This window comes from Telopea speciosissima, chromosome 5 (assembly GCF_018873765.1).
Source record: "Telopea speciosissima isolate NSW1024214 ecotype Mountain lineage chromosome 5, Tspe_v1, whole genome shotgun sequence".
NCBI lineage: Eukaryota > Viridiplantae > Streptophyta > Magnoliopsida > Proteales > Proteaceae > Telopea > Telopea speciosissima.
The window spans coordinates 7,534,224-7,558,019 of record NC_057920.1 but is presented as its reverse complement, the minus strand read 5'-3'; the positions used below and the strand labels follow the sequence as shown (position 1 = coordinate 7,558,019).

Sequence of the window (23,796 nt, the reverse complement as noted above, 5' to 3'; positions counted from 1 at the left end):
CTCTCTATACAACTTGCTTAGATAAGCCTCTTCCATCTTAATAAAACACAAATTAACTACTAATGGAAAATTAAGGGAAAACAAAAAAAAAACAAAAAAAATAATAAAATGAGTTGATATGGGCAGTTGAACGATGGTTATGATGATTGACACCATCCGACCATGATGATGGTGATGATAGCGATGGTGGTGGTAATGGGCAGTTAAACAATGGCGTAGCGAGAGGCTTCTGAAATCTGAAACTTTTTTTTTTTTTTTTTCTGTTTGTTCTTATCTCCGACTATTCCCATATATGATGAGATGATCATCATCATCACATCATCACATCATCACATCATCACATCATCATCTCATGCTAACGTAAAACGTCTCATCATAAGGTAGAGATTAGAGAAGAAGTTACGTAGTACAGTTTACCTACTACCTATTTTACCTTAGCTATGCGAGGGGTAAATTTGAAACTATGAATGGTAATTATCTCTACATTGAAATGACTGAAATAACCTTCCCACAACCGGATTTTCCTTTCTTGTTTGAAAGGATGGAAGGAGGAAAGTCAACTACCTGGACTGAGTAAAGCTTGAAAAAGGACCGACCAGAGACGGACACAGAGGTGTTTGGAAATCTCTCGAAGAGAGGAGAATAGGACAGTTTGGTCAAAATCTGAATCCTTTGTTTTTACACCAAAACGAAACCTGTAAAAAAAAAATCTGATCTCCACTCTCTCATCAAAGCTTTTTCTGTGGACAATCTTTTCGAATACAGTAACTTTTTCTTGCAGTAACTTTTCTTTTTATTTATGGCGGGACCCTAACAAGAGGTAGTAATGATCAACGTAAAAAAATATTGGAAAAGTCAAACAATACTAGCATGAATAAAAATGGACTCTTTATTTATCACCCTCCCCCAAAAAATTTATTTGCATGCATTGAGAGTCCTTCCAACATATCATCATATTATAGGGAAAAAATTCTCTCCAATTTCCTGAAAGTGGTGTGGTGTAGTTCAGGACTGAGAGCTCGACACATGATAGACGCAATATTGAACGGTGTCAAGCTTGAGAAGAAAGAAAGACAGAAAGAAAAACTGACTAAATCAACCTCGTACTATTGGATATCGCACCTGTCAAGTATCAACCTCTCAACCTTGAACTACACCACACTTGACAATCAAGGAATTAAAGAGGATTTTAATCCTCATAGTAGTGTAGAGGAACGTAGTGCATATGTATGTACAGCGAGCGGAGACATCCCACATTGTTTGGATTTAATTTTGTATTTTGACCCTGCATAGTTATTTATTTATTGGGCAAAAAATATTACTACACACACCCTGCACCAGCGTTGGGGCCAATGAGAGTGAGAGCACCAGTAGGTTCATCAACATAGATGAGATTTTTTATTTCAAACAGGGCTAGGTGGAAATTTCATGTGCTCTTATGTCAGGACATAGGAGCCACACAACCAAGCAATGCTCTTTTTCCCTTATTTATTATACATTAAAATGTGAGATATGGAGGTAGGGATAGATGGCCAGAGACTCGGATAGATAGAGGAAATGGATGGGAAGGAAAAATATTGGTAGGTGGTGTCTTCTCTTTTTCTTTTTTTTTTTTGGGGGGGGGGGGGAGAGAGCGCAGGGGCCACGTGCACACTATAACCAATGAGAGTGCATGTTGTGGCATCTTTGGGGGCAGGATTTCTACCTTTCATAGCGAGCAGGGTGGTCATTTCACCCCCACTGTGTCTGGGCATGGCTTGCTCCCTCCACACAGAACAGTTTCCCATATTAGTATTGGAGTTCGTATTGATCTTGGCCAACATTGATATTGATGCCGATGTGTTGGTTGTCTTCAATTTTAATAAAAATTCATTTTTTTGGGATAAATTTACCCCGAACAAAAGTCATTCCATAAATTATTTTTTGGTAGGAATATATGAACATTATTGAGAATAACATGAATTACACATGGACAGAAGTTGAACGTCACTCCTAGATCCAAGGATCGAAATTTGGCCAAACTGTTGTGCACGTCACCAATAGTACCTTTCTTGCCAGGGAGTCAGCCACACTATTTTCCCTCCCTTGGAACATATGAAAAAGAACATGAACTATAATAGGATGATAAATGATAAATGAAGTATGTCTTCCAATATAGGTTTTACATTCATCGATGAATTACTTGCCCCACGTTAAAGATAAGACACCAAGTCTTTATGATCAGACTCCAACAGCAAATACGCAAACCCGTCAGAAATGCCTTCTAACAGAGCCGAATGAACAGACATGACCTCATGATTTGTCCAGTCCATAATTTCATTGCATCAAACATGTGTATGTATCATGCAAGTATCAATATCGGACACAACTGATACCAACATGGATCGTCCAATATTAGTATATTACGGACATTTATCAATATATGTGGAGGAGAGTTGGGATTGGCCCTTTCCTTGCTGTCGCCTTCTGGGTTCTTTTTCATAATAAGGTATCTCTATTGTCGAGTTGTCTAAACATGGTAAGGTGCGCAATAATCGCTTTACTCTCACTTGAGCAAGGCATTCGGACAAAGGTAAAACGATCATTACACGTCTCATCGAATCTAGACAGCATGATCCTGCCAGACAGCTCCCCACCAGAGGATCCAAATGGTGCATGAAGTCGGATGATCTTTTGGGGATTTGGCAGAGCCACGGCCGCACCACCATTATGTCGGACACTCGTACACATTTGGCTGCACAGAGACGTCTCCGACTCCGAGCGAATACCCAAAAATTACAACCATTGACAGCTCCCCCTCATTACATTCACATCAATCAATCTCTCACAAAATCCAAATTGAAATACGAGTTGACCACTACATTACCACAATGGACTTTCCCTTTCCCCCAAAAGATATATCTCAACAGAATCTAAACTTTGTCTGTCCCTTCACCCTTCCACAGTGCTCCTTTCTCCAAGGCTTCAAAAGGCTGTACAATTAAAGGAAGAGATATCAGGGCTAAGGACTCAGGGTTGGTGTCTTACTCTTTCTCTACATAAATTTTCTTTGCCCTAACTACTGAAGGCCACTGTACCATAACTTAAGAAAGTACAAACTGTACAACTGTACAACTGTACAACTGTTCATTAACCCAAAAAAGCCATTCTTTACCTTTTTCTCTACGTAACTCTTTCTTGTAGTTTGTATTGTATTGTCCCTCTTCAATTCTTCCCTCCCAAGTCCCCAAGTCCCCAAGTCCCATAGGCCTTAGAATTTAGAAAGGTAGCCCAACCAATGCCAGCCAGTTAAAGGGATTTGGGTTCTGGGCTTAATCTAAAATCTTAAGATATTAGGTGAAAATAATTCCTTGAGTATACGAGGATCGGGCTCCTCTGTGGCCATCATGCTGCGTGCAATTCTCAGGTCATCACTTAGAAATTTTGAGTGGCATTTTGAGGAGCTTGATGCCCAACCATCGGATGCCTGACATCTTTGCTAAGGTGACGACCTAAGAGTTACACACAACACGATGATCGCACAACCCCAAACCACAAAGGATCCAAATCCAGTATATGAAGACACTACGGACCTGAATAAACCGATGTGAAACTATAACTTTAGATAAATATTGGTTATTTATATGGAAAGACCAATGGGAACACTTCACATCCATTCACATCAATTCCATCCAAGTCATAGAACATGGTTGGATATCTCATATAGATAGACTCTGTACTTAGTGTGTTTTTAACTTTTTGATTTTAATTGATTTAACAATCTAAGAACCCTCATATAATGCATTCCTCGAGCCACACTCCAACAAATCCCATCTCCTCCGAAGATCCAGCAAAAAATGTGAATAATTGGGTTCTACAAAATCAAATATGGCAAATGGGTTTAGAAGAAGATGGAGAGGATTTTATTGAGTGGAGAAGAGAGGATGCATGAATGGAGTCAACTTGTTCAAACCCACTTCCATCTGGTCTTCAAATTATATGTTTACCAATAGTAGTTTATTATTAATGGACAGTAATAACCTAATTAACAACGACTGTCATTATTGTTAATCCTCAGTCACCTCTAGCGGAGACAGATTAACGAGATAATTGTGAACATGTTGGCTACTTGCCTCTTTTTCTTATTTATTCACTATGTTCATGTTTTGTTCGCCACATTGCGTCAGAGAGAAAAATAAGAGGTGGAGAGTGTGAATGGGGTGGGGGACTGAGGCTGAGTGAGGAGATGTGGGGTGGGGGTGAGGTGAGAGATGACGGGAGCTTTAGCTTTCGCTTTTGCTTTCTCTTTTGTAATTGCATACAAGGTGTTTGAAATGTGACGTGAGAGAGAGAGACAGAGAGAGGAGCAAGAATGCTTGGCATTTGGACGAATTGCTGGGCACTGGGCCTACATGGTTCGTTGTGCTTTGCACCAATCCTTAGTTATCTAATCACAGCAACAATAATTTAGTGTTTTCATTGGAGGATTAAAAGGCCCTCGTACGGAGTGACAGCTAAGTCTTCCATGGTCATCTAATATGATAAGAAATAGAGAGAAAGAAAGATAGAAAGAAAAGAGAGAGAGAGAGAGAGAGAGAGGAGAACAAACAACAAAAGAGATCCTGTACGGCGATTGCCTCGAGGCTATTGTCTTGGCTTTTGTCTCTAACTGTTACTCTGTGCCGATCTCTCTTTGTTCCTTTCCTTCCCTAACATTTGTTGATGTCGAGGACTCATGTTCTTTCTTCTCCCTCTTCTCCTTCTAAATGCTCTCTTTCTTTTCTTCTTGTTCTTATTATATTTAGGTGAAAAGTTTCATACAAGATTATAATCTATGAACATGGTCAACACTTCAGTCGTTGGATAGAAATATTCGATTTTTATAAATTTATCGAACGGTAGAAATGTTGATCATGTTTCATACATTACTGTGCATGAAAACCGACCCCTTACTATTATTTTAATTACTTAACATTGTTAATCGAACCCGAGTACGTGTTGTAGAGGATACCCAAAAAGTCTTAACATTCACTCATTCAACACCAACAATAACAATAACAACAACAACATGGTGGGGGTGGAGATGGAGATGGAGATGAAGGTAGTGGTGGTCCTCTCCTCTCTCTCCCCCCAAAGGACCCAAACTCCATTACTTTTGTAAGTTTATCAAAAAATTTCCCCAATTCCCTTTATGCTCATTGGATGATCTCAAATAATTCTCTTCAAATAAAGAGATTTCACTCCTTAATTAATCCAATTTTAATTAACTATCCATATGGAACAGGAGCCAAAATCTTCGCACTGATTATGTGATCAATTATATTCATTTTTGCTTTCGTCATTGCTTTCATCATCATCATCATCCCCTCATTATTATTTTTTTTCTTATGCTTTTCTTTTTGGGTTAAATATCAGTTTAGTACAAGTTTTGTTTAGGGATGATTAACAAAAAAATAGATAACTAAGTGACATCATAGTACATTTTCTATGTATGAAATAAAGTCATAGTTCTCGTATGATGCTATCTCATTACAATTTTACTAATTCGTCAATGGATTAAGGAATAAATTCTCCTATTTAGCTTAAGAAAATCACTAAAGTACTTCCATTAAAGAAAATTTTTTCTGCAAAAAGAAACTTGTCTGACTTAAAAGTACTATAAGAGTCAACTTAAGCACCTCCTGATGATATACTTATTTCATTCTTTCTTTCATTCAATCTAAAATTCGTTCTCTTTAATGTCCTTCTTTTAGTTTTATCGCGTAAAAAAGATTTAGTCCATGCCCTTCCTACCTCCCCTCTATTGCCCCCAATAAAATAAAATAAAAACAAGTAGCTGTATATAATTTTCTTTTAGGTGTTGGTTGAAGAAGGTTGCTAGTAACCCAATAAGTATATATCACGTTTTTTTTTTGTGATGAAAGTGTAATCACACAAACCACACACCAATCCCAAAAGATTAACCGATTTTTAGAACCGTGGAATGGTGGATATACACAACACATATTTTTATTTCGTACTATTGGCCTGCATATCACAAACCAACTTCTTGAACCAAACATTTTTTTTTCTTTTTTCGTCTCTTTGTTTTTCCTTATAAACATTGTAAGTGATAAATAGTATTGCTTAGTTATCAATCACCTAGCTAGCTTAATGGCACAATGACTACCTAGATCATCTCTTCATAAATTAATGGTTCTTTTTTTATTTTTTTTTATTTTATGGAAAAAGGATCTCTACTTGGTGATGTTTCAGACGATCTCTCACAAGGCACCATGAAATGATGCCTTTGCTCCCTAGAAGATACCCAAGCATGCTCCTCCATTAGCCCAGACGCTTGTGTAGAGATCATGCGACCAAATAGAAATCTCTTACATTTTTTTTATATAGCAAGAAATTACTAGGAGTCAAGTCCTATGGAACATGTTCTACCCCCCGGTGCGCGCGCGGGGACAAAAAAGGTCCTATGGAACATGCATTGCAAGAATAGCCCTTTCATATATCATATTAGATAGGGACCAAAACCTTTTAATACCCTTAAAATGTGGCACACAAGGATTGCCCTTGCATTGCACATTCTAAGAGGATTCACACGTAAGACAATCTAGTGCCCTAAACTTTACTTATATTTACCCAAATTATCCAATAGAATATTTTCTTTCCCTAGACTTAATTTATATTTACCCAAATTCTTCTATAGAATATATCTTTTTGATTTTTTTTCAATAAAGAAAATTTTCATCTCTTTTTTTCTCCTTTTAACTCTTATAAAATTACTCAGATTACCTGTCAATGACACATTTCATTATTTTTTTAACAGATTACGGAATGAATTCTCCTACTTAAATCTGCTCTTTTTTTTTTTTTTTTGGTGATTGGACCACTTAGCAGATAATAATAGGTCGGGTTAAAGTGTAAGTTCGAAGATATTTTGGGGGGTTAATTGACTGGAACAATATAAACGAGAGAGAGAGAGAGAGAATCCGAGGTTACCAGAGCAGGCAAAGCTTTTGAAACAATAGCCCCAGTCATGGTTCGTAATCTCGGTATTGGTTGAATCGAATCAGATCAGGATCGCCCAAATTTGGGCAAGTATGACACTCTTGTCCCTATTTTTATAAAAAAAATCTGATTTTCTTACATTTTTACCCCTGTCCGTACAATTGGATTGGATTGGTATCGGGATTGGTCTTGGCCGATACCGATTTGATCCGTCCAAAATCGTTCAATCCGATCCGATACCTCAAACCATGGCCCCAATCAAGTATTTAAATGGTATTGGATGGGTATTGGCTGCGATACCGAAATGAATCATCCGATATGGACTGTCTTGGATGGTTTTACCCTATTTTTTTTATTTAAAAAAATTATTTTTTGAACCATTTTTAATTTTGTGAGTACAAAACAATATACACCATATCGGTCAGGTATCGATATCAGATATTACTGATATCGATAAGTATCAACCAATGTTACAGATGTTTTGAACTGTGGCCCCAGTATTATCAATCATAGTTGGAAAATCAGGTTTCGATTGGGATGAGTCGCACGAGTCAAGTCAAAATTTTGAAATGTTTGGTCAAGAGCCGTATAGACTAGGGCCAGATTTGGTATGATTTCTATTTCAATTTCGATTTAATTTTATAAAATAGTTAACAAATGGATTTTTGGTCAAAAAATTGAAATTGTTTTGGTTGTATTAATATGAAATATTTCAAGAATCATTTGATAGTTCAATTTTTGAGATCCCACAGTGGCAAGAGTAGTGGCGGTGGCAGAGTGGTGGTGGTGGAGGGAGGTGGTGGTGGGGTGATGTGAGACCATTATGAGAAGAAGAAGGGTGATGTTTTATTTTTAATATGAAATTACTACTTTACCCATCAAATTATTCATATGCTCATTAAAGAACAAGAGTAAAATCAAATGAAATAGAAATTCTTTCAAATTTCTATTATACTTGATTTCTATTTCACTGAAATAATGTGCAAAAATCAGAGCAAACAATTATCGAAATAGAAATCATGCATCCCCTAAAAGTGAAATAGAAATCATACCAAATCAGGCCTAGGCCACGGTAAAAAATTGCAAGACTGGGTCATATATTGTTCAAGTTAATTAAGACTCAATATTTTTATCTGAGTCATGACAAACTCAATGAGCAAAAAAAAAAAACTATAAAACTATTCTAAAAAAATAAGAAACCTTCAACTCCTTAATTCCCTTCTCTTGTTCAATGGTATAAACTCAAAATACATTGATTTGTAATTCTTTGATTTATTTTTTTTAAATTTTTTAATAATTTATACATATTTATTACTTTAAAAATTAATAAATGTGACTCATCTTGATCGGATTTAACAAGACGGAGTCATCAGGTTTTTTTGAAACACAAGGCAAGTAAAAAAACATGATTGTCCAACTATGCCCTAAACACCCTGACAAACAAGAAAAACAATAAAACTGAAAATAATTATAACCCTAAAAAGGTCGGTTTGGTTGATCTTTGTATCATGCAAACAGTGTGACCTCATGTAAATCCATGGGCCCAAAACCGTTACCAACTTCTCTTTTTTTTTATTATTTACATTTAACGTTCACGATACATAAGTCGGACAAAATCTGACCCTACATGTGTCACCTCACCTAATTTGTCCTGGTCCACACAGGGGACCCTACCTTTAACTGTTCATTCAGAACAGTAACAAACAAACAAACAAACACCAAAATTTATAACGCCAAAACATACCACACCTTCCGTCCCTCTAAAATGTTTGCCAGCTCACAATTTTAAATTGTCAGTTTCAGTTTTGACATCTCTCACAGAGTTTATCCTCTATCCCCCCCCCTCTCTCTCTCTCTCTTTAGGGATAAAAGAAAACTCACAGACTTGTAACGTACGTTAGCGTTTTCTTATGTCTATTTTTCTTTATTCTCATAATAAGGGATAGATATGTCATTTCATAAAAGAGAGGACAGATATAAACATAAGGATGCGGTAACATATGCTATACAATTGGACAGAGGACTCAATCCTTTCTTTTTATTAAATATAGGGGGAGGATTCCTTGGCCGATGGGCCATGGTGCAACGACAAGGTTGCCTTGTGACCAAGTGGTCACAAGTTCAAGTTTGGAAACGGTCTCTCTGCAAAAGCAGGGGTAAAGCTGCATACATTATGACCTTCCCCAGACTGGCCCCAGAATGGCGGGAGCCTCGTGCGTTAGGAATGCCCTTTAGGATGAGGATTCCTTGGCTGGTGGGCCATGGTGCAACGACGAGGTTGCATTGTGACCAAGTGGTCACAGGTTTAAGTTTGAAAACGGTCTCTCTGCAAAAGCAAGGGTAAGGTTGCGTGTATTATGACCCTCCCCAGACCGGCCCCACAATGGCAGGAACCTCGTGCATTGGGAACGTCCTTTAGGATGAGGATTCGTTGGACGGTGGGCCATGGTGCAACGACAAGGTTGCATTGTGACCAAGTGGTCACAGGTTCAAGTTTGAAAACGGTCTCTCTGCAAAAGCAGGGGTAAGGTTACGTGTATTATGACCCTCCCCAGACCAGCCCCACAATGGCAGGAGCCTCGTGCATTGGAAACACCCTTTAGGATGAGGATTCCTTGGACGGTGGGCCTTGGTGCAACGGCAAGGTTGCATTGTGACCAAGTGGTCACAGGTTCAAGTTTGAAAACGGTCTCTCTGCAAAAGTAGGGGTAAGGCTGCATACATTATGATCCTCCCCAAATCACACAGTGCCGGGAGCCTCGTGCATTGGGAGCGCCCGTTAGGATAAAGATTCCTTGAAAGAACGTGATATCAATCGTGCCCCTCTGTGTAGGGTACATGGGTCATACTACCTTTTAGAATTCTTTTTCCCTTAAATATATTATGAGATTGAGTTCCTTGTCCAGCTGAGCACCTCCTTGTGTTTTTTCTATCTCCTCCTACAATAGGGGGCAGATATGTCATTTCATATAAAGGATGAAAGATATAGATATACAGAGACGCTACCATACGCTACACATGTGGCATTCTTTTTCCCATATACACTTTAGGACCGAGTCTTCCTCCACCTACGGATCCCATTCACTGAGGGGTGGGAGAAGACAAGAATGAGCATCAAGAATGTATTTTGGAACATATCAAAACTCTATGAAGGGTTTACCCTACTATCTGCTATTGGTTTAGCTTGTAAGATACAAAATAGGTATATAGCTTATGGATCCCATTGTTAACACACAAAAAAAAAAAAACAAAAAAAAACTTATAGATCCCTCCCCCAAAAGAATAATGCTTGAGAGGTTTTTTCCATGAGAAAGGACGTTTCCATCTGATTAATAGCCGTTGGATCAAACAAAATTTCTCTTTTTTTTCCTTCTTTATAATTTTGTGGTATTTTAGAGTATGTTAAGTTACATAAGAGTCCAAGCACATAGCTCAAAATTGCAACATCAACCTTTCATTATTTGTTTTTGTGGGGTGGGGGGGGGGCAAAATATCGTTCCACTTACTGAAACTAAGGTGTATATAAAGTCGATGAAAATCCTTAAGACTAGCGCATATTGTATAAACGTTTTGCCTAGTATTATTAATTAGGTAAATAGAGTGTCTAAATGACACTTCTATATATAGGTGAATTTAGAATTTGATTCTTTCATTTAGTTGCTCTTTGTCTTATTTCTAATAGTTCTTTAAGTTAGCAATATAAAATAATTTTAAAAAATGATTTGAAAGTATCATCATTATGTAATTATAAAAAAACTATTATTTTCTTGCACATTTTTTGAGGATACATGTGAAATAACAGTATTTAAATACCCTTATTGGAAGAAAAAAAAGGTACACATCATCATTAAAAAATTTCATACCATACGGTTATGTTGCATAATTTTCTTTTATTAGTTCCACATCAAATGAATATAACTCTCTTTAACTAGGGATTGTTACAAGGAGAATATTCATTGATTAAAAAGAAAGGTATATCATTTGTCAACGATAGAAAAAAGTTTCAATCATGGTAGAGAAAAATGAAGTTTTTGTTTTAAAAAAAAAAAAATTGTTATAATTACTAAATGCTCAAAAGGAAAATTGTCTCTCTAGACGAAAAATAAAGTTTGCCACCTGACTATCACAATAGCTGATTGTTATGAAGTCCAACGATTGAAGTCTTCAACCTGACAATTAAGATATCCGATTGATTAAAAAAGTATCATTTGGTGGTGATCGAGAAATGTTTGAATCATGAGAGGGAGAGAAAAATACATTGACATTTGAATTTTAATAATGGATTCGGTCATGGTAGAGAAAAAGTGCAATGATTTTTTAAGTATAATTACTGAATGTTAAAAAGGAATTTTGTCTCTCCAGAAGAAGAAAAAAAAGTCTGCCACCTGACTGTCACGACAGCCGACTGTTAAGTTATCCAATGATTGAAGTCTTCCACCTGACAGTTACGATATCAGATTGATTAAAATTAAAGTTTGCCACGATATCTAACTATTATGATGCATGTCCAACGCGATCGTGCAAATATAGAGGGTTTGGTATTACGAATCCAGATACTATGGGATTGGACATCTGGCAATACACATTTTATCTCCCCAGAAGAAAATAAAGTTTGCCACCTGACTGTCACAATAGCCGGCTATTATGATATCCAATGATTGAAGTCTTCCACTTGACAGTATATCCGACTGATACAAAAAAGTATCTGCTGATTGAGAAACATTTGAATTGTGAGATGGAGAGAAAAATAGATTGACATTTGAATGTTAATAACGGATTCGATCCTGGGAGTGAAAAAGTGTCAGGATTATTAAGTTATAATTAATGAATGTTAAAAAGGAATTTTGTCACTCCAGAAGAAAAAAAAAAGTCTGCCTCCTAACTGTCACGATAGTTGACTGTTAAATTGTCCAATGAGTGGAGTCTTCCACCTGACAGTTATGATATCCGATTGATGAAAAATAAAGTCTGCCACGATATCTAACTATTATGATGCATGACCAACGTGATCGTGCAATTATAGAGGGTTTAGTATTTCGAATCCAGATACTATGGGATTGGACATCTGGCGATACACATTTTGTCTCCCCAGAAGAAAATAAAGTCTACCACCTGATTGTCACGATAGCCGACTGTTATGATATCCAATGATTGAAGTCTTACACCTGGCAATATATCTGATTGATTCAAAAAGTATCTGGTGATCGAGAAACGTTTGAATTGTGAGAGGGAAGAGAAAAGAGATTGACATTCGAATGTCACAATTATTGAATGCTAATTAATAACGAAAGTTTCGATCACGATAGAGGAAAATGCAGTGCTTTTTTTTTTAAGTTATAATTAATGAACGCTAAAAAGGAATTTTGTATCTCCAGAAGAAAATAAAGTCTGCTACCTAACTGTCACGATAGCCGACTATTATGATGTCCAATGATTGAATTCTTCCACCTGACAGTTATGATATCTGATTGATTATAAAAGTATCATTTGGTAGTGATCGAGTAACGTTTGAATCATGAGAGGGAGAGAAAAAAGATTGATATTCGAATATTACAATTATTGAATGTTAACAACGAACCATTAGTCAAAAGAGAAACTATCATTTATAACAATGCCCGATTGCTTACCAAATAAAAATATTTCATTAGTAGAGGAGAATTCTTGGATTGTAAGTTGAAACTCAATGGATAAAGAAGGTTACTACGATCCACAATTTTCTTAGAAGGGATTGTTACATATTTTAAAACAAAGAATATCTTTTTAACTGAAGCCCAAATTTTATAATTTTATCGTAACCCCTTATTTAGTTAGAGGGAACGTGGTTCTGTTACCAATGAAGTGTGATGGAATGGTATTATACATAGAGGGCAGCCAAATCATTTCATGTGTGGAGAAGCGAGAAGGTGCTAGCTATTCTACCCTGGAAGCTTAGGAAACCTTTTCCCATAGATGTTTCACTCTTATGTGCATGTGTTAAATGACAGGTGGATTAATGAAGCCTAATATTGCATAAAGTGTAGATGGTACAAGGACTTTTTTTTTTTTTTGGCTCTTTCTTTCAAGTATGTTCTCAGCTACCATATGGCTTGGAATAGGGCTTTGAGTGATTGAGCTTGATAACTAAGGTTGCATAAGCATGCAAAAAATATGATCATACCCAATATATTTATTGCAAATGAGTTTTGTCATCTTATAAAGATCAATGGTAATCTCACATGTTCATGTGTTTAGGTGCATAAGCTACGTAACCAGGCACCGTTCTTTTTTCCATTATTGTTATAGATATGTTGATGCACCTAAACTACTATTTTCAGTGTTAGAAAGAACAAATTGTACTAATTTGTTCATATTTTGTCAATTGATATTTTGGTATTTATTAAAAATTTAAATTAAACAAACAATTTAATCTAAGAACAATTTGCTTCTAATGAAACAACTTTAGAGGTGGTAAACACTAATTTAAAAGGTGAAGCTAGGCGCGCACGCGCGAGTGAGAGAGGGTTTTTAAGAGATTAATATGAAAGGCGGAAGTTATAGTGACGTGTCCATTCCCCGTGAGAATCCAATCATTGTCGAAACGGTGCTCACATCCTTTCCTCGCCTCAATCTTTGTTTTCTAGTGAAATCCCCACCCATAATTAATAACATTTATTGTAAAACCAAATTATTAGTTAGAAGAAATACACAAAATTAATTAAATAGGAAAGAAATTAAAAGATTTTATTTTACTAATTTTAAAGTTAATAAAAATAAAAGTGGTCTCATTGGTTACCAGTAGCGCCGAAAACCATCGATATTTACAGATGAGGCTATCAGTACACGTCAAGAATTTCATGAGGGAACTCAATGGACATCCTTGAATTGACGGTGTAGATACCGCCACGTTGCAATATCCACGATGGCAGGCAGTTTTATATCACATGCATGGATATGGAGGGAGAGCATGTATGGTTTGCATGTACGACATGAATGGGATGTGATATGGGATGGACATGCAACATAGGAAAAGGACTGGTCAAATCGCAGTACACAAAGAGGTGAGGTGAGGCGAAGAGAGGAAGAGGTCAGGAGATGGGTGTTGAGGTGTAATGATTAAAGGATGGATGGGGGGGGGGTCATGACTCATAAGACTGATGGAAGGGCATTAACACAAAACAAAAAACGAAAAGAGAACAACTACGAGACTGCGCAGCCATAGCCGCCTTTCTCCGTCTTCCCCTTTTCGTGATGATTATTATCCTCCACCACCTCCGCCTCCGCCTCCACCACCACCACCACCTCCACCTATTACTCTTATTTATTTATTCTTAGAAACACAGAAATAAATTTCAAAATTCCCTTTCCCTTTCCCTTTCCCTTTCCCTTTAAACGCCTTAAACATAGAAAATCCAATTGAGATTTTAAAGATTAAATAAATTACCAAATAATTTTAATTTAATTTATACACTAATATGACTCTATAGGTGGACCCCACCTTTCAACTTGAATCGCAATGATAACCCATTCAATCTCTTGAACAAAGGAATAAAATCCCCAGAGAGATAAAGAGAGAGAAAGAGAGAGAGGGATTTTCTGTGTTTTCATAAGTTTCTCCATTTTCGGAAGAATAAATCCAAAAGGAAATGCTTGAGAGAGAGAGAGAGAACGAGAGAGAGAGAGAGAGAGAGAGGATGAACGAGCAGGTGGAACAGCTTTATAAGAGTGAAGTAGCGATTTTTGCTTTGCTGGGACACGTGATTTAGGCGATTTTTCGGCCTTGAAAAGGCTGCGATTTAACTACTGACGATACTTGTAGTTGCCTTTCTGCGCCTTCATCTTCTCAACGCTACCCCCCTCCCTCCACCTCCCTCGTCCTCTATATAAAGGCGGCGTCACCCATTGCTCTTCTCGTGTTCTTCTGCTTCCTGAGTTTTCCTTACTCTCATTCCTTTCTTCTTCTGCTGCTGCTTTGTTTCGTGTTGTGGGGTAGTAGTAGAACTGCTTAGGGATAAACAGCTAGAGAGACAGAAAGAGAGAGATGGAAGAGGAAGGAGTTGTAGTAGTGGTGAGAGAGTTCAACCCAGAGAAGGATTGTTCAGAAGTGGAGAAGATTGATAATAACTGCGATGTCGGCCCAAGTGGCAAAATTTCTATTTTCACAGATTTGCTGGGTGACCCCATTTGCAGGATTCGTCATTCTCCTGCTTATCTCATGTTGGTATGGATACTATACCATCGAATCGATCTCTTGTTCATATGTTGCAGTTGTTGTTCTTCCTTTCATCGTTAATCTTTTATTGATAATTCTTTGATTTTACCTTGATCAGGTAGCTGTAATGGCTAAAGATGAAGAAGAGAGAGAGATTGTAGGGGTTATAAGGGGATGTATCAAAACCGTTACATGTGGTAAAAAGCTCTCTAGAAATGGAAAGAACAACGGTGGCAACGATTCCCTTAAACCCTTTCCCGTCTATTCTAAGCTCGCCTATGTTTTAGGCCTTCGCGTTTCCCCTTCTCACAGGTACAGTAGTAGTTGTAGTAGTAGTAGCTTTTCTCACTTCATCTTCCCTCAACTACTGTTACAGAATAATACTATTTTTTTTCTTCTCTTTTTCTGGTGCTTGAACAGCATAAAACTTAGAGAGGTCCCCCTTCTTGATTAACAAAATTTTATTCATGAATGAAGGATAAAAAAAACTAATTAATTATTGTTTGCAAAACTGTGAAAATTTATTGCAGGCGAATGGGAATCGGATTGAAGCTCGTTTGTAGAATGGAAGGATGGTTCAGAGAGAAAGGAGCAGAGTACTCCTACATGGCAACAGAGAGAGATAACGAAGCTTCATTAAAGCTATTTACAGAAAGATGCGGTTACGCAGAGTTCCGTAACCCTTCCATCTTGGTTCACCCAGTCTTCGCTCACAAAGTCTCCATCAGTAATCGAGTTCGCATTTTCGAACTCTCCCCTTTCGATGCCGAGTCTCTCTATCGCCACCGATTTTCCACCACCGAGTTTTTCCCTAGAGACATCGATTCCATACTCCACAACCGTCTCAATCTCGGTACCTTCATCGCTGTTCCTTCCTCTGGCTACCTTGAGTCATGGCCCGGTGTGGATCATTTCCTCTTAAACCCACCTGAGTCATGGGCTGTTCTTAGTATTTGGAACAGCAAAGAAGTGTTCACCGTGGAGCTCAGAGGTGCTTCCTTTGCTTTACGAGGACTTGCCAAGACAACCAGGCTCGTCGATAAGGCTTTCCCTTGGCTTCGTATACCATCGGTGCCGGAGTTGTTTAGGCCATTTGGGTTTCATTTCTTGTATGGGTTGGGAGGTGAAGGTCCTAATGCGGAGAAAATGTTGAAGGCTCTGTGTGGGTTTGCACATAACTTGGCAAAGGAGAAAGAGTGTGGTGTAGTAGCGACAGAAGTATCAACCAGAGAGCCATTAAAGGAAGGGATTCCATACTGGAAGAAATTTTCTTGTGAGGAAGATCTTTGGTGTATGAAGAGACTTGGGGAAGATTACAGTGATGGGTCTGTTGGGGATTGGACCAAGTCTCCTGCTGGTAGTTCAATTTTTGTGGATCCCAGAGAAATCTAAATCTTCTTCTTCTAACCTTCATTACCACCATTAACCCGTATCATTAAGCACAACAGGAGAGAAGTTTTATTTCATCTTTGGGAATCCCATAGAAATCTAATCTTTTTGCTAACTTTATTACCTTTGGAATATTCTGTGTTTCTTGTTGTAAATGATTTGGGCTTTTTGCATGTTTGTTTAGGACTTCTTCTTACTCTACTGGCTATTACAGCCCTCCTCCTCCTTCTCTCTCTCTCTCTCTCCATTGGCAAAGGTTGCTGACTTGTGAGGAAATTCATGGAATAGACAAAAAGACAATCTCTTTCTTCACTACCACAGAAAAAGAGGAATAGGTGAAAAAATGGATAGAAAATGGGAATTACAGAAAGAGAATGAAATCTATTATTCTAATTTCAAACTTGTGGTTGTATTTTTCTTCTCTTAATGGGTTTAAAAGGGTAGGTTCATGTCTTTGTGTTGATGGAGTGGTGGTTGCATTTTTCTAGTTGCTTTTACGAGGGTGATGCTTACCTTTTCTAAATGGATTGATCTATTTAGCCTTTTTCAGCCTTGGGTGGGTTTGCATCTTGAGTGAAAGGGAGTGAGAGAGTGAAAGAGAGTTTTTTTCTTATATTTGTTGAATATTTGGGATTCAAAATGAGTGGTGTGGTTTGAAAAAATGGGAGTGATGTCTTTGGGGATAGATAGATAGACACTATAGAGGGAGAGAACCCACGTAAGTGAGAAGTATTGCATTTTAGGAACCTCATTTTTTGCTTAATTCTTGGGAAAATGACCTGAATTTTGTCCATTCTTTTCTTTAGATATAAATCTTTGATGATTAAGAATCTGAAATGATTGGACTCTCAAGTTGTAAGAAATATCCTTGATTGATGATACCTCTCTTTCTCTAGGTATCATTTCAATTCTATAAAAACTTCCCCCATATATTTCTACCCCATGAAACATTAAGACAAGGAATGTCAAACCCTAGTCAGATCGACCGACATAAATGGAATTCAACCCTATTGGATTGGTTTCGGATTGAGGTTTTATGAAACCGGATCGAAACTAAACCCAAACAAATATAATCGGAATATAAAACCGATATCAGCCCAAAATTTATAAAAACACAATTTTTTTCGTACTTATTGATATATTTACATGGTAGATTGAACTTATATAGTGATAGCAAATGATTAGAGAAACCAATATGAAATTGAAATCAAACCAGTGCACCCTCCTTATTGGATTGGTTGTCATTCTCACACCGAAACAAGTGAAACTGAATCAAAACCAATCCAAATTGACCGATTGACACCCCTAATTAAGACCATGGATTTAGATTATAATATATATCCGATACATATCGGCTATGCTGATTTGACACTTATATGTATAAGTTTTTTTTTTTTTTGATAACACACTTATATGTATAGGTCGATATGATCAGAAAGTGTTTTTGTTTTTTTATCCATTTCCTAGTTACAAAGTGGATTTTTTGGCTAGAATCTACCTGATATGGACCTAACTATACGGTTTATCTGTATTGATATCGGTATCGATAGCAGCAACTAATATTGGTGCCGATACCATGAACTAAAACCTTGAGAAGGGACATAATGTTTTGTTTATAAATGCGAAAAGGTCATTTCATGTGATGAGAAGAGAGATAGTGTGAGAGAAAGAAAGTGTGTTAGTGTACCTCTCATGTTGGCTTAGAGAACCTTTTGTGCATAGCTGTGCATGGTGTATGGTTACAAGACAACCGATAAGGATAAACGCCCCATAAACTACCAAAGCACCCCTATTTGACGAATCATCAATGGGGTGGGGTGCTATGCATGAATCCCCTCCTCAAAATGGTGCATTTGGAAGGAAGTTGGATGAGATAATTTTATGTGCATGCACATTTGCCCCTCTTTGGAAAAAGATATTTTCCAACTCTAACTCATCTTCAACCACCCATCCAAATGTGGGGAGGACTTGGGCATGCATCACCAGGTGTTCGCAAGTGTTGGAATGCATGTTCAACTCCAACTCCAACTCCTCTCCAACCATCCATCCAAATGTGGAGAGGATTTGGACATGCATCCCCAGGTGTTGACAGGTATTGGGATACATGTCAAAGTTCTCACAGCCGTTGAATAGGTGGTTGGAGAGGAGTTGGGCGTCCAAATAATTGTAGAAGATCCGGATCCTCCCTTCCCTTGAACAAAAAATATTTATAGATCATCATCTACTCCATCCTTGTGGAAAATCTCATGAGAGCAAAGCCACCACAGCATGGTTTTAGTAATTGGTGTAGATACGAATATTGGATTGATTTGAATTGGACAGTTTTATCTATATATATATATATTTTGTTAAAATCAGATTTTTTACCTTTGGCCTGTACTGTTTCACCAATATAGGATCAGATAAGAATCAATATTTACCTCTACCAATATCGATACTAATTCTTAGAACCATACATGCACCAAAGACTTTTAGAATGAATAAAGATGCAATTGCCATCAAACAATCATTTTTTTTGGGGGGGGGGGGGGGGCGGTTGATCCACTTTCTTGATGGCTATAAGCTGGTCCCTAAAAGCTAAAAAGCTTAAAAGCTAGTGAATGTTTCGGGCATGTTCAAGGTAACGGTACTGTATTGATCGATATGTACCGATATTGTTAGTATTTGATACTGATACTATAGTGGGAGTATTGGTACAAAAGAGGGTAAATCGGTAAAAAAAATTCAAGAACATTGATATTTTAGGGGACTAAACAATTTAAATTTATCGATCCATATCAATATCAGTTGAAATCGATACAAATATAGATACCAATATCAGCCGAAATCAATACAAATATTGATACCGATACCTAAGACCTTGGTTGGAGACGGCTTCTGAAGCCAAGTTTTGGAAAAGTCAAAGGTAGGTCCAATGAGATTCCTATGGAATATTTACCAATACCACCCTCTAGCGTCATTGGACCACCTTTTCTCTCTCCAAAAACTGGGTTTTGGATGATTCAAAAACTGAACCGAATTTTGGGAGCAATATATTCTCAATATGGACTTATTAATTGTAAGTTAATCTTCATAGACAAACTTGTTTACTGCCTTAACATAATCTTCGTAAATATTTTAGGATCGAGTTTTCCTTAAGCTGAGAATTCATTCACTACGAGGCTTCTAATGCATGTGGGCGGATATTTTGGGGAATATACTTAAACCCCATAGGGTCTTGTGAACCCTAGAATGGTACGGTGAAGGAAAATTTTCTCTTATGTTTAGTCTCACGTTTATTTGTCGTGCATCATGTATTTGGTGCCTTTATATATTTAAGAAATCATTTTCACGTAATGTCTTAAGGTTTTGGATCGAACCCATTAATATGGTATCAGAAATCAAATTTCTTTGTTTTCATCTCTAAGTTGGTTGTCTACGTGTAGCGTAAATGTGAACGACAGTATTGACATACTGAGAGGTCCCACATTCGATTTGTCTAACGAAAGAGACCAAAGCCGCCGCCTTCTTGTCCTTCCCTATCTGTAGGGTGAGGGGAGGAAAATTAAAGATAGAGAGGATCTTTCTTCTCAGGGACCTGATGTGACAAATGTAAGGAAATTTTGTGATTTTCCAATCCACCAAACACGTCTCAATCTCACCCTTTAGTATTGTTAGCTACTTAAACATTGGAAATTATTGTCTATTACTTTAAGTCATAGTCGTAAGACTAAGAAAGGAAACGAAAAAGAAACCACACGAACTCAGATTCGATTATATCACTATACTTTATTTAATTTCCATGTCTTCGATCACTTTCACATTATAAGAAAAATAATCATCCATTTATATATATGCCCTCGGATGTGTTGAAGTTAGTTCTCTCTTTCCCTTGTTTCCCTTGTTTGGAGAAGGAAAAAATGTGAGAAAATTGCTTAGGTCTTTTCGCTCAAGACCATTTTTATAACCCATCATTTATCACACAGAAAAAACAAAAAGAAATTTCTATTCCACATATAAAGTATTTCCTCCATCATGGAAGATGAAAAAATTATGATCTGACCGCCATCATTATTTCCCAGTGCAAAGCATCGAACTAACCCTCTTTTAATTATGACACTTATCTCACCCCATTAATGTCCACTATGAAGGAATATCTCATTTGTTTTTTGGGTTGAAGAAGGAATATCTCATTTGCCTAGTTAAAACTGTAAAGAAGAGGAGAGAAAATTGGATAGATAGAACCAATTTGGGTTTTGGGTAAACTGTGAATTTGAAATAGCTAGTAGATTGAACAAACATCAACGTAATATAGAGGTGTAAGTTTGGTCCTGTTGGCTTGAGCCCGCCTTGAGCCCGAACAGGACTTGAGTTGGATTTTTCAACCTTGAAGGCAAGTTAGGGTTGGAATTTTCAGGCCTGGGGTTAAGGTCGGGCTAGGCTAGGGTTGAGGCCTTGGGCTGAGTCCGGCTCGGCCTTGTGTTAGATTATGCTTTAAAATTTAGTGTTTACATATTACAATTTTTATTTAGTATCTAATTATCTATTGGTTTACCCAAAAAAAATCCAATTATATATTGAACGAAAGTGTTTAAAATTTTAAGATTGGACTAGATTTTTTAACCCAAAGAAAAATCTAATAGTCAATTGAGTATGAAACAAACCAAAAACCAATCACATGTTTCTCATTTTTTTAATGCTTAGGACGACGCAAATGGAAAAAAAGAAGGGTCAGTTAGGGTTGCAAAAATAGGGTCAATCAAGGCCAACTCGGCTTAGCCCAACCCAATCAGGGTCAATCAGGGCCAGGCTGTGTGGGGCTGAGTGTGACAGGATTGGGCCTGGGCTGAGATATCTCAATCCGACCTAGGGCCGGGTTGGGCTTGGGTTAAGCTAAGAGGACTTAGGGTTGATCTGGGGTTTTAAAAAACCCGGCCCCATCGGACCCTGTTTCACCCCTAACCTAGATGTCCATGTCGTATTTAGTTACCTGTAACAATGGAAGGTGATATTTCCAAAAATCACAAGACAAATCTAAGCCATCCACTTTTATGCTTTTTTTTGTAATGTAATATGTCTGTTCCACTTAGAGTTGGAAGAATGCACTGTAATATCTATAGTATTGGTATACACACATGATATACACATGATGTTTGTCAATACAAAGAGGGTATTTGATTGAATTAGACTTTGAAATTGATGCGTGGCCAATCTAAATCTTGTCTTCTCTATCAAATGGTCGAAATGGATATATCACCTGTCACATGACAGAATAAATATTATTTGACATTTAAACAAATAATAGACCTTTATGATGATAATAATAATGCCACATCATAAAACTGAAAAGGACAATCACTAAACTACAAACCCTAAACATAAAATTTCCCCTTAAAATAAATGAACGGAGAGAAGGCAAGACAAGGGTTTAGTCATATGTATTTGACTTGGATTTGTCACTTTAGCAACACTTATTGGTTTAAACATTAAAATGAAACCTAATCTCATTGATTCTAGGGTAAGTAGGTCTCAAGTCTCTTAAACTCTTTTGGCTTCTATCAGATCTCATCCTCTCAAGTCTCTGTCTTCTATCAGATCTAATCTTCTCATAGACATGTCGTACCAATCTTTCTTGGTACTCAATAGGGACTTTTAAAAAGCTAAAAATGGCTTTTCTATGGGACAGATGAGGTCCTCCCTTGTAGACTATATTGCAATAAAGGTCTTTTGTAATTTTGTTGGCTACCACCACTAGAACAGTAGTAGTATTGTTTGATTATATACTTAAAAAAAAGAGGGCATCTTCATTATTGTGGTATCTCTTTCATTCTGGTTTCTAGGTTTGATTGACTTGTAAAATTTGGAGCAACCCATGTTGACTTATTCTATTCTCTCCCATGACCATGCTTCATAGCCCTATGCTTTGCTTGATTCTAAATTTCATTTATAAAATGGGTCCTGATTGGGACCTTGTGTTCATATGGGCCAGGGCAGTGTCGGCTTAAGCCCTAACAGGGACAGGTGGGGTAGGAAGATAGTAGAGGGAAAGTAACATTAGCTGAAGCCCAGTAATATTGTTTTAGATATATCTCAGCTTAATTTCTGTTTATCCTTTGAACTTTGGAAGTTAATCCTACCTTCTTTTTTTTCTTTCGGGTTTTTTTCAAGGCATCCATGGTGAAGAGAGAATCTCTTCATTCATCACATATGATCTTTTGATTGGATTGACGAAGGGTATTTCGGACTATGAATAATAGGGAATGAGAGTTAATGATGTACCCAAAAACCAATCATAACGTCACATCACCACTCTCTTCACCTTGGTGAGGAAAAATTAATCCTTTTTTTCAAAAATTTGGGGCAGCTGGATTCCTACAGTATCTTATTGTTCAGAACCAAAGTGGGACCTGCTTAAGTGTAATCTCAGTCTCATTAAGGCTTAAATTAGGGTTCCATTGGGCTCTCCCATGGCCCTTTTTTGATTAGAAAAAAGAAATGCCAAGGTTTGGCCCATCATAACCAAATGAGAATTGGACTGGACAAATGTTTGTGGGCTGGTTGGTCTTATTCCATGCTTTACTGGCTCAAAGCCTGAATCAATAATTTACAATATGGAAGGAATTTACCATCTTTAGAAAGAGGAGAGTTGAACTCATGACTTCTTAATTATGAGGTGTAATGTCTGTTGGGGATACGATATCTTGTATTCCGTTGCTTTGATTAGTGGGTTGATTTTGAAGCACCGCTAAGAAGCCGTAGAGGCTGAAGGGCTATATAGGTATCTGGCTAAAATTCCTCTATAGGATTTTGCTATAAATTTGCAATGGAGTTCTTTCTCAGTAATGCAATCTGAAAAGTACGAGAATGAGTGATTGTAACCCTATTCTCCATTGATAGTTAAACAGATCTCATCTCAATATGAGCATAGACAATCATGACGAACCACGCAAATCCTTGTATGCACTGTATAATTGTTAGTTTGCAATTTCCATCCTTTTCTGCATTGTTATAGGCTTTGTTTTCTGCATTAGTCCTTGCCAACTGAGCTATCAGGGCTTTAATGGGCATCTCGTTAATCGTTGATGTTAACTGATGGATCATATTGACAGAGGTTGCAATCGAATGTCACAGTGGCTCCTATTTCCTCAAATATGAGGGACCTTCAGTGCAATTTACCATCATTTATATTTCATTTTTAATTTCAGTTCACTCCAGTTTTGACAATGGAAATATCATTTTACTGAGCCCAACTCCTCGAA

The 23,796-nt window shown here is 37.3% G+C and overlaps 1 protein-coding gene across 1 annotated transcript; it reads left to right on the top strand.

Annotated features, from left to right (window-relative positions):
* The first annotated feature begins 14,996 nt into the window (after positions 1-14,996).
* Positions 14,997-16,570, top strand: LOC122662250 (probable N-acetyltransferase HLS1). The gene is made up of 3 exons (XM_043857832.1): positions 14,997-15,178; positions 15,288-15,481; positions 15,700-16,570. Exons 1-3 carry the CDS (start codon positions 14,999-15,001, stop codon positions 16,559-16,561), a joined length of 1,236 nt encoding a protein of 411 aa, XP_043713767.1. The 5' UTR covers positions 14,997-14,998; the 3' UTR covers positions 16,562-16,570.
* The last annotated feature ends 7,226 nt before the right edge of the window (positions 16,571-23,796 follow it).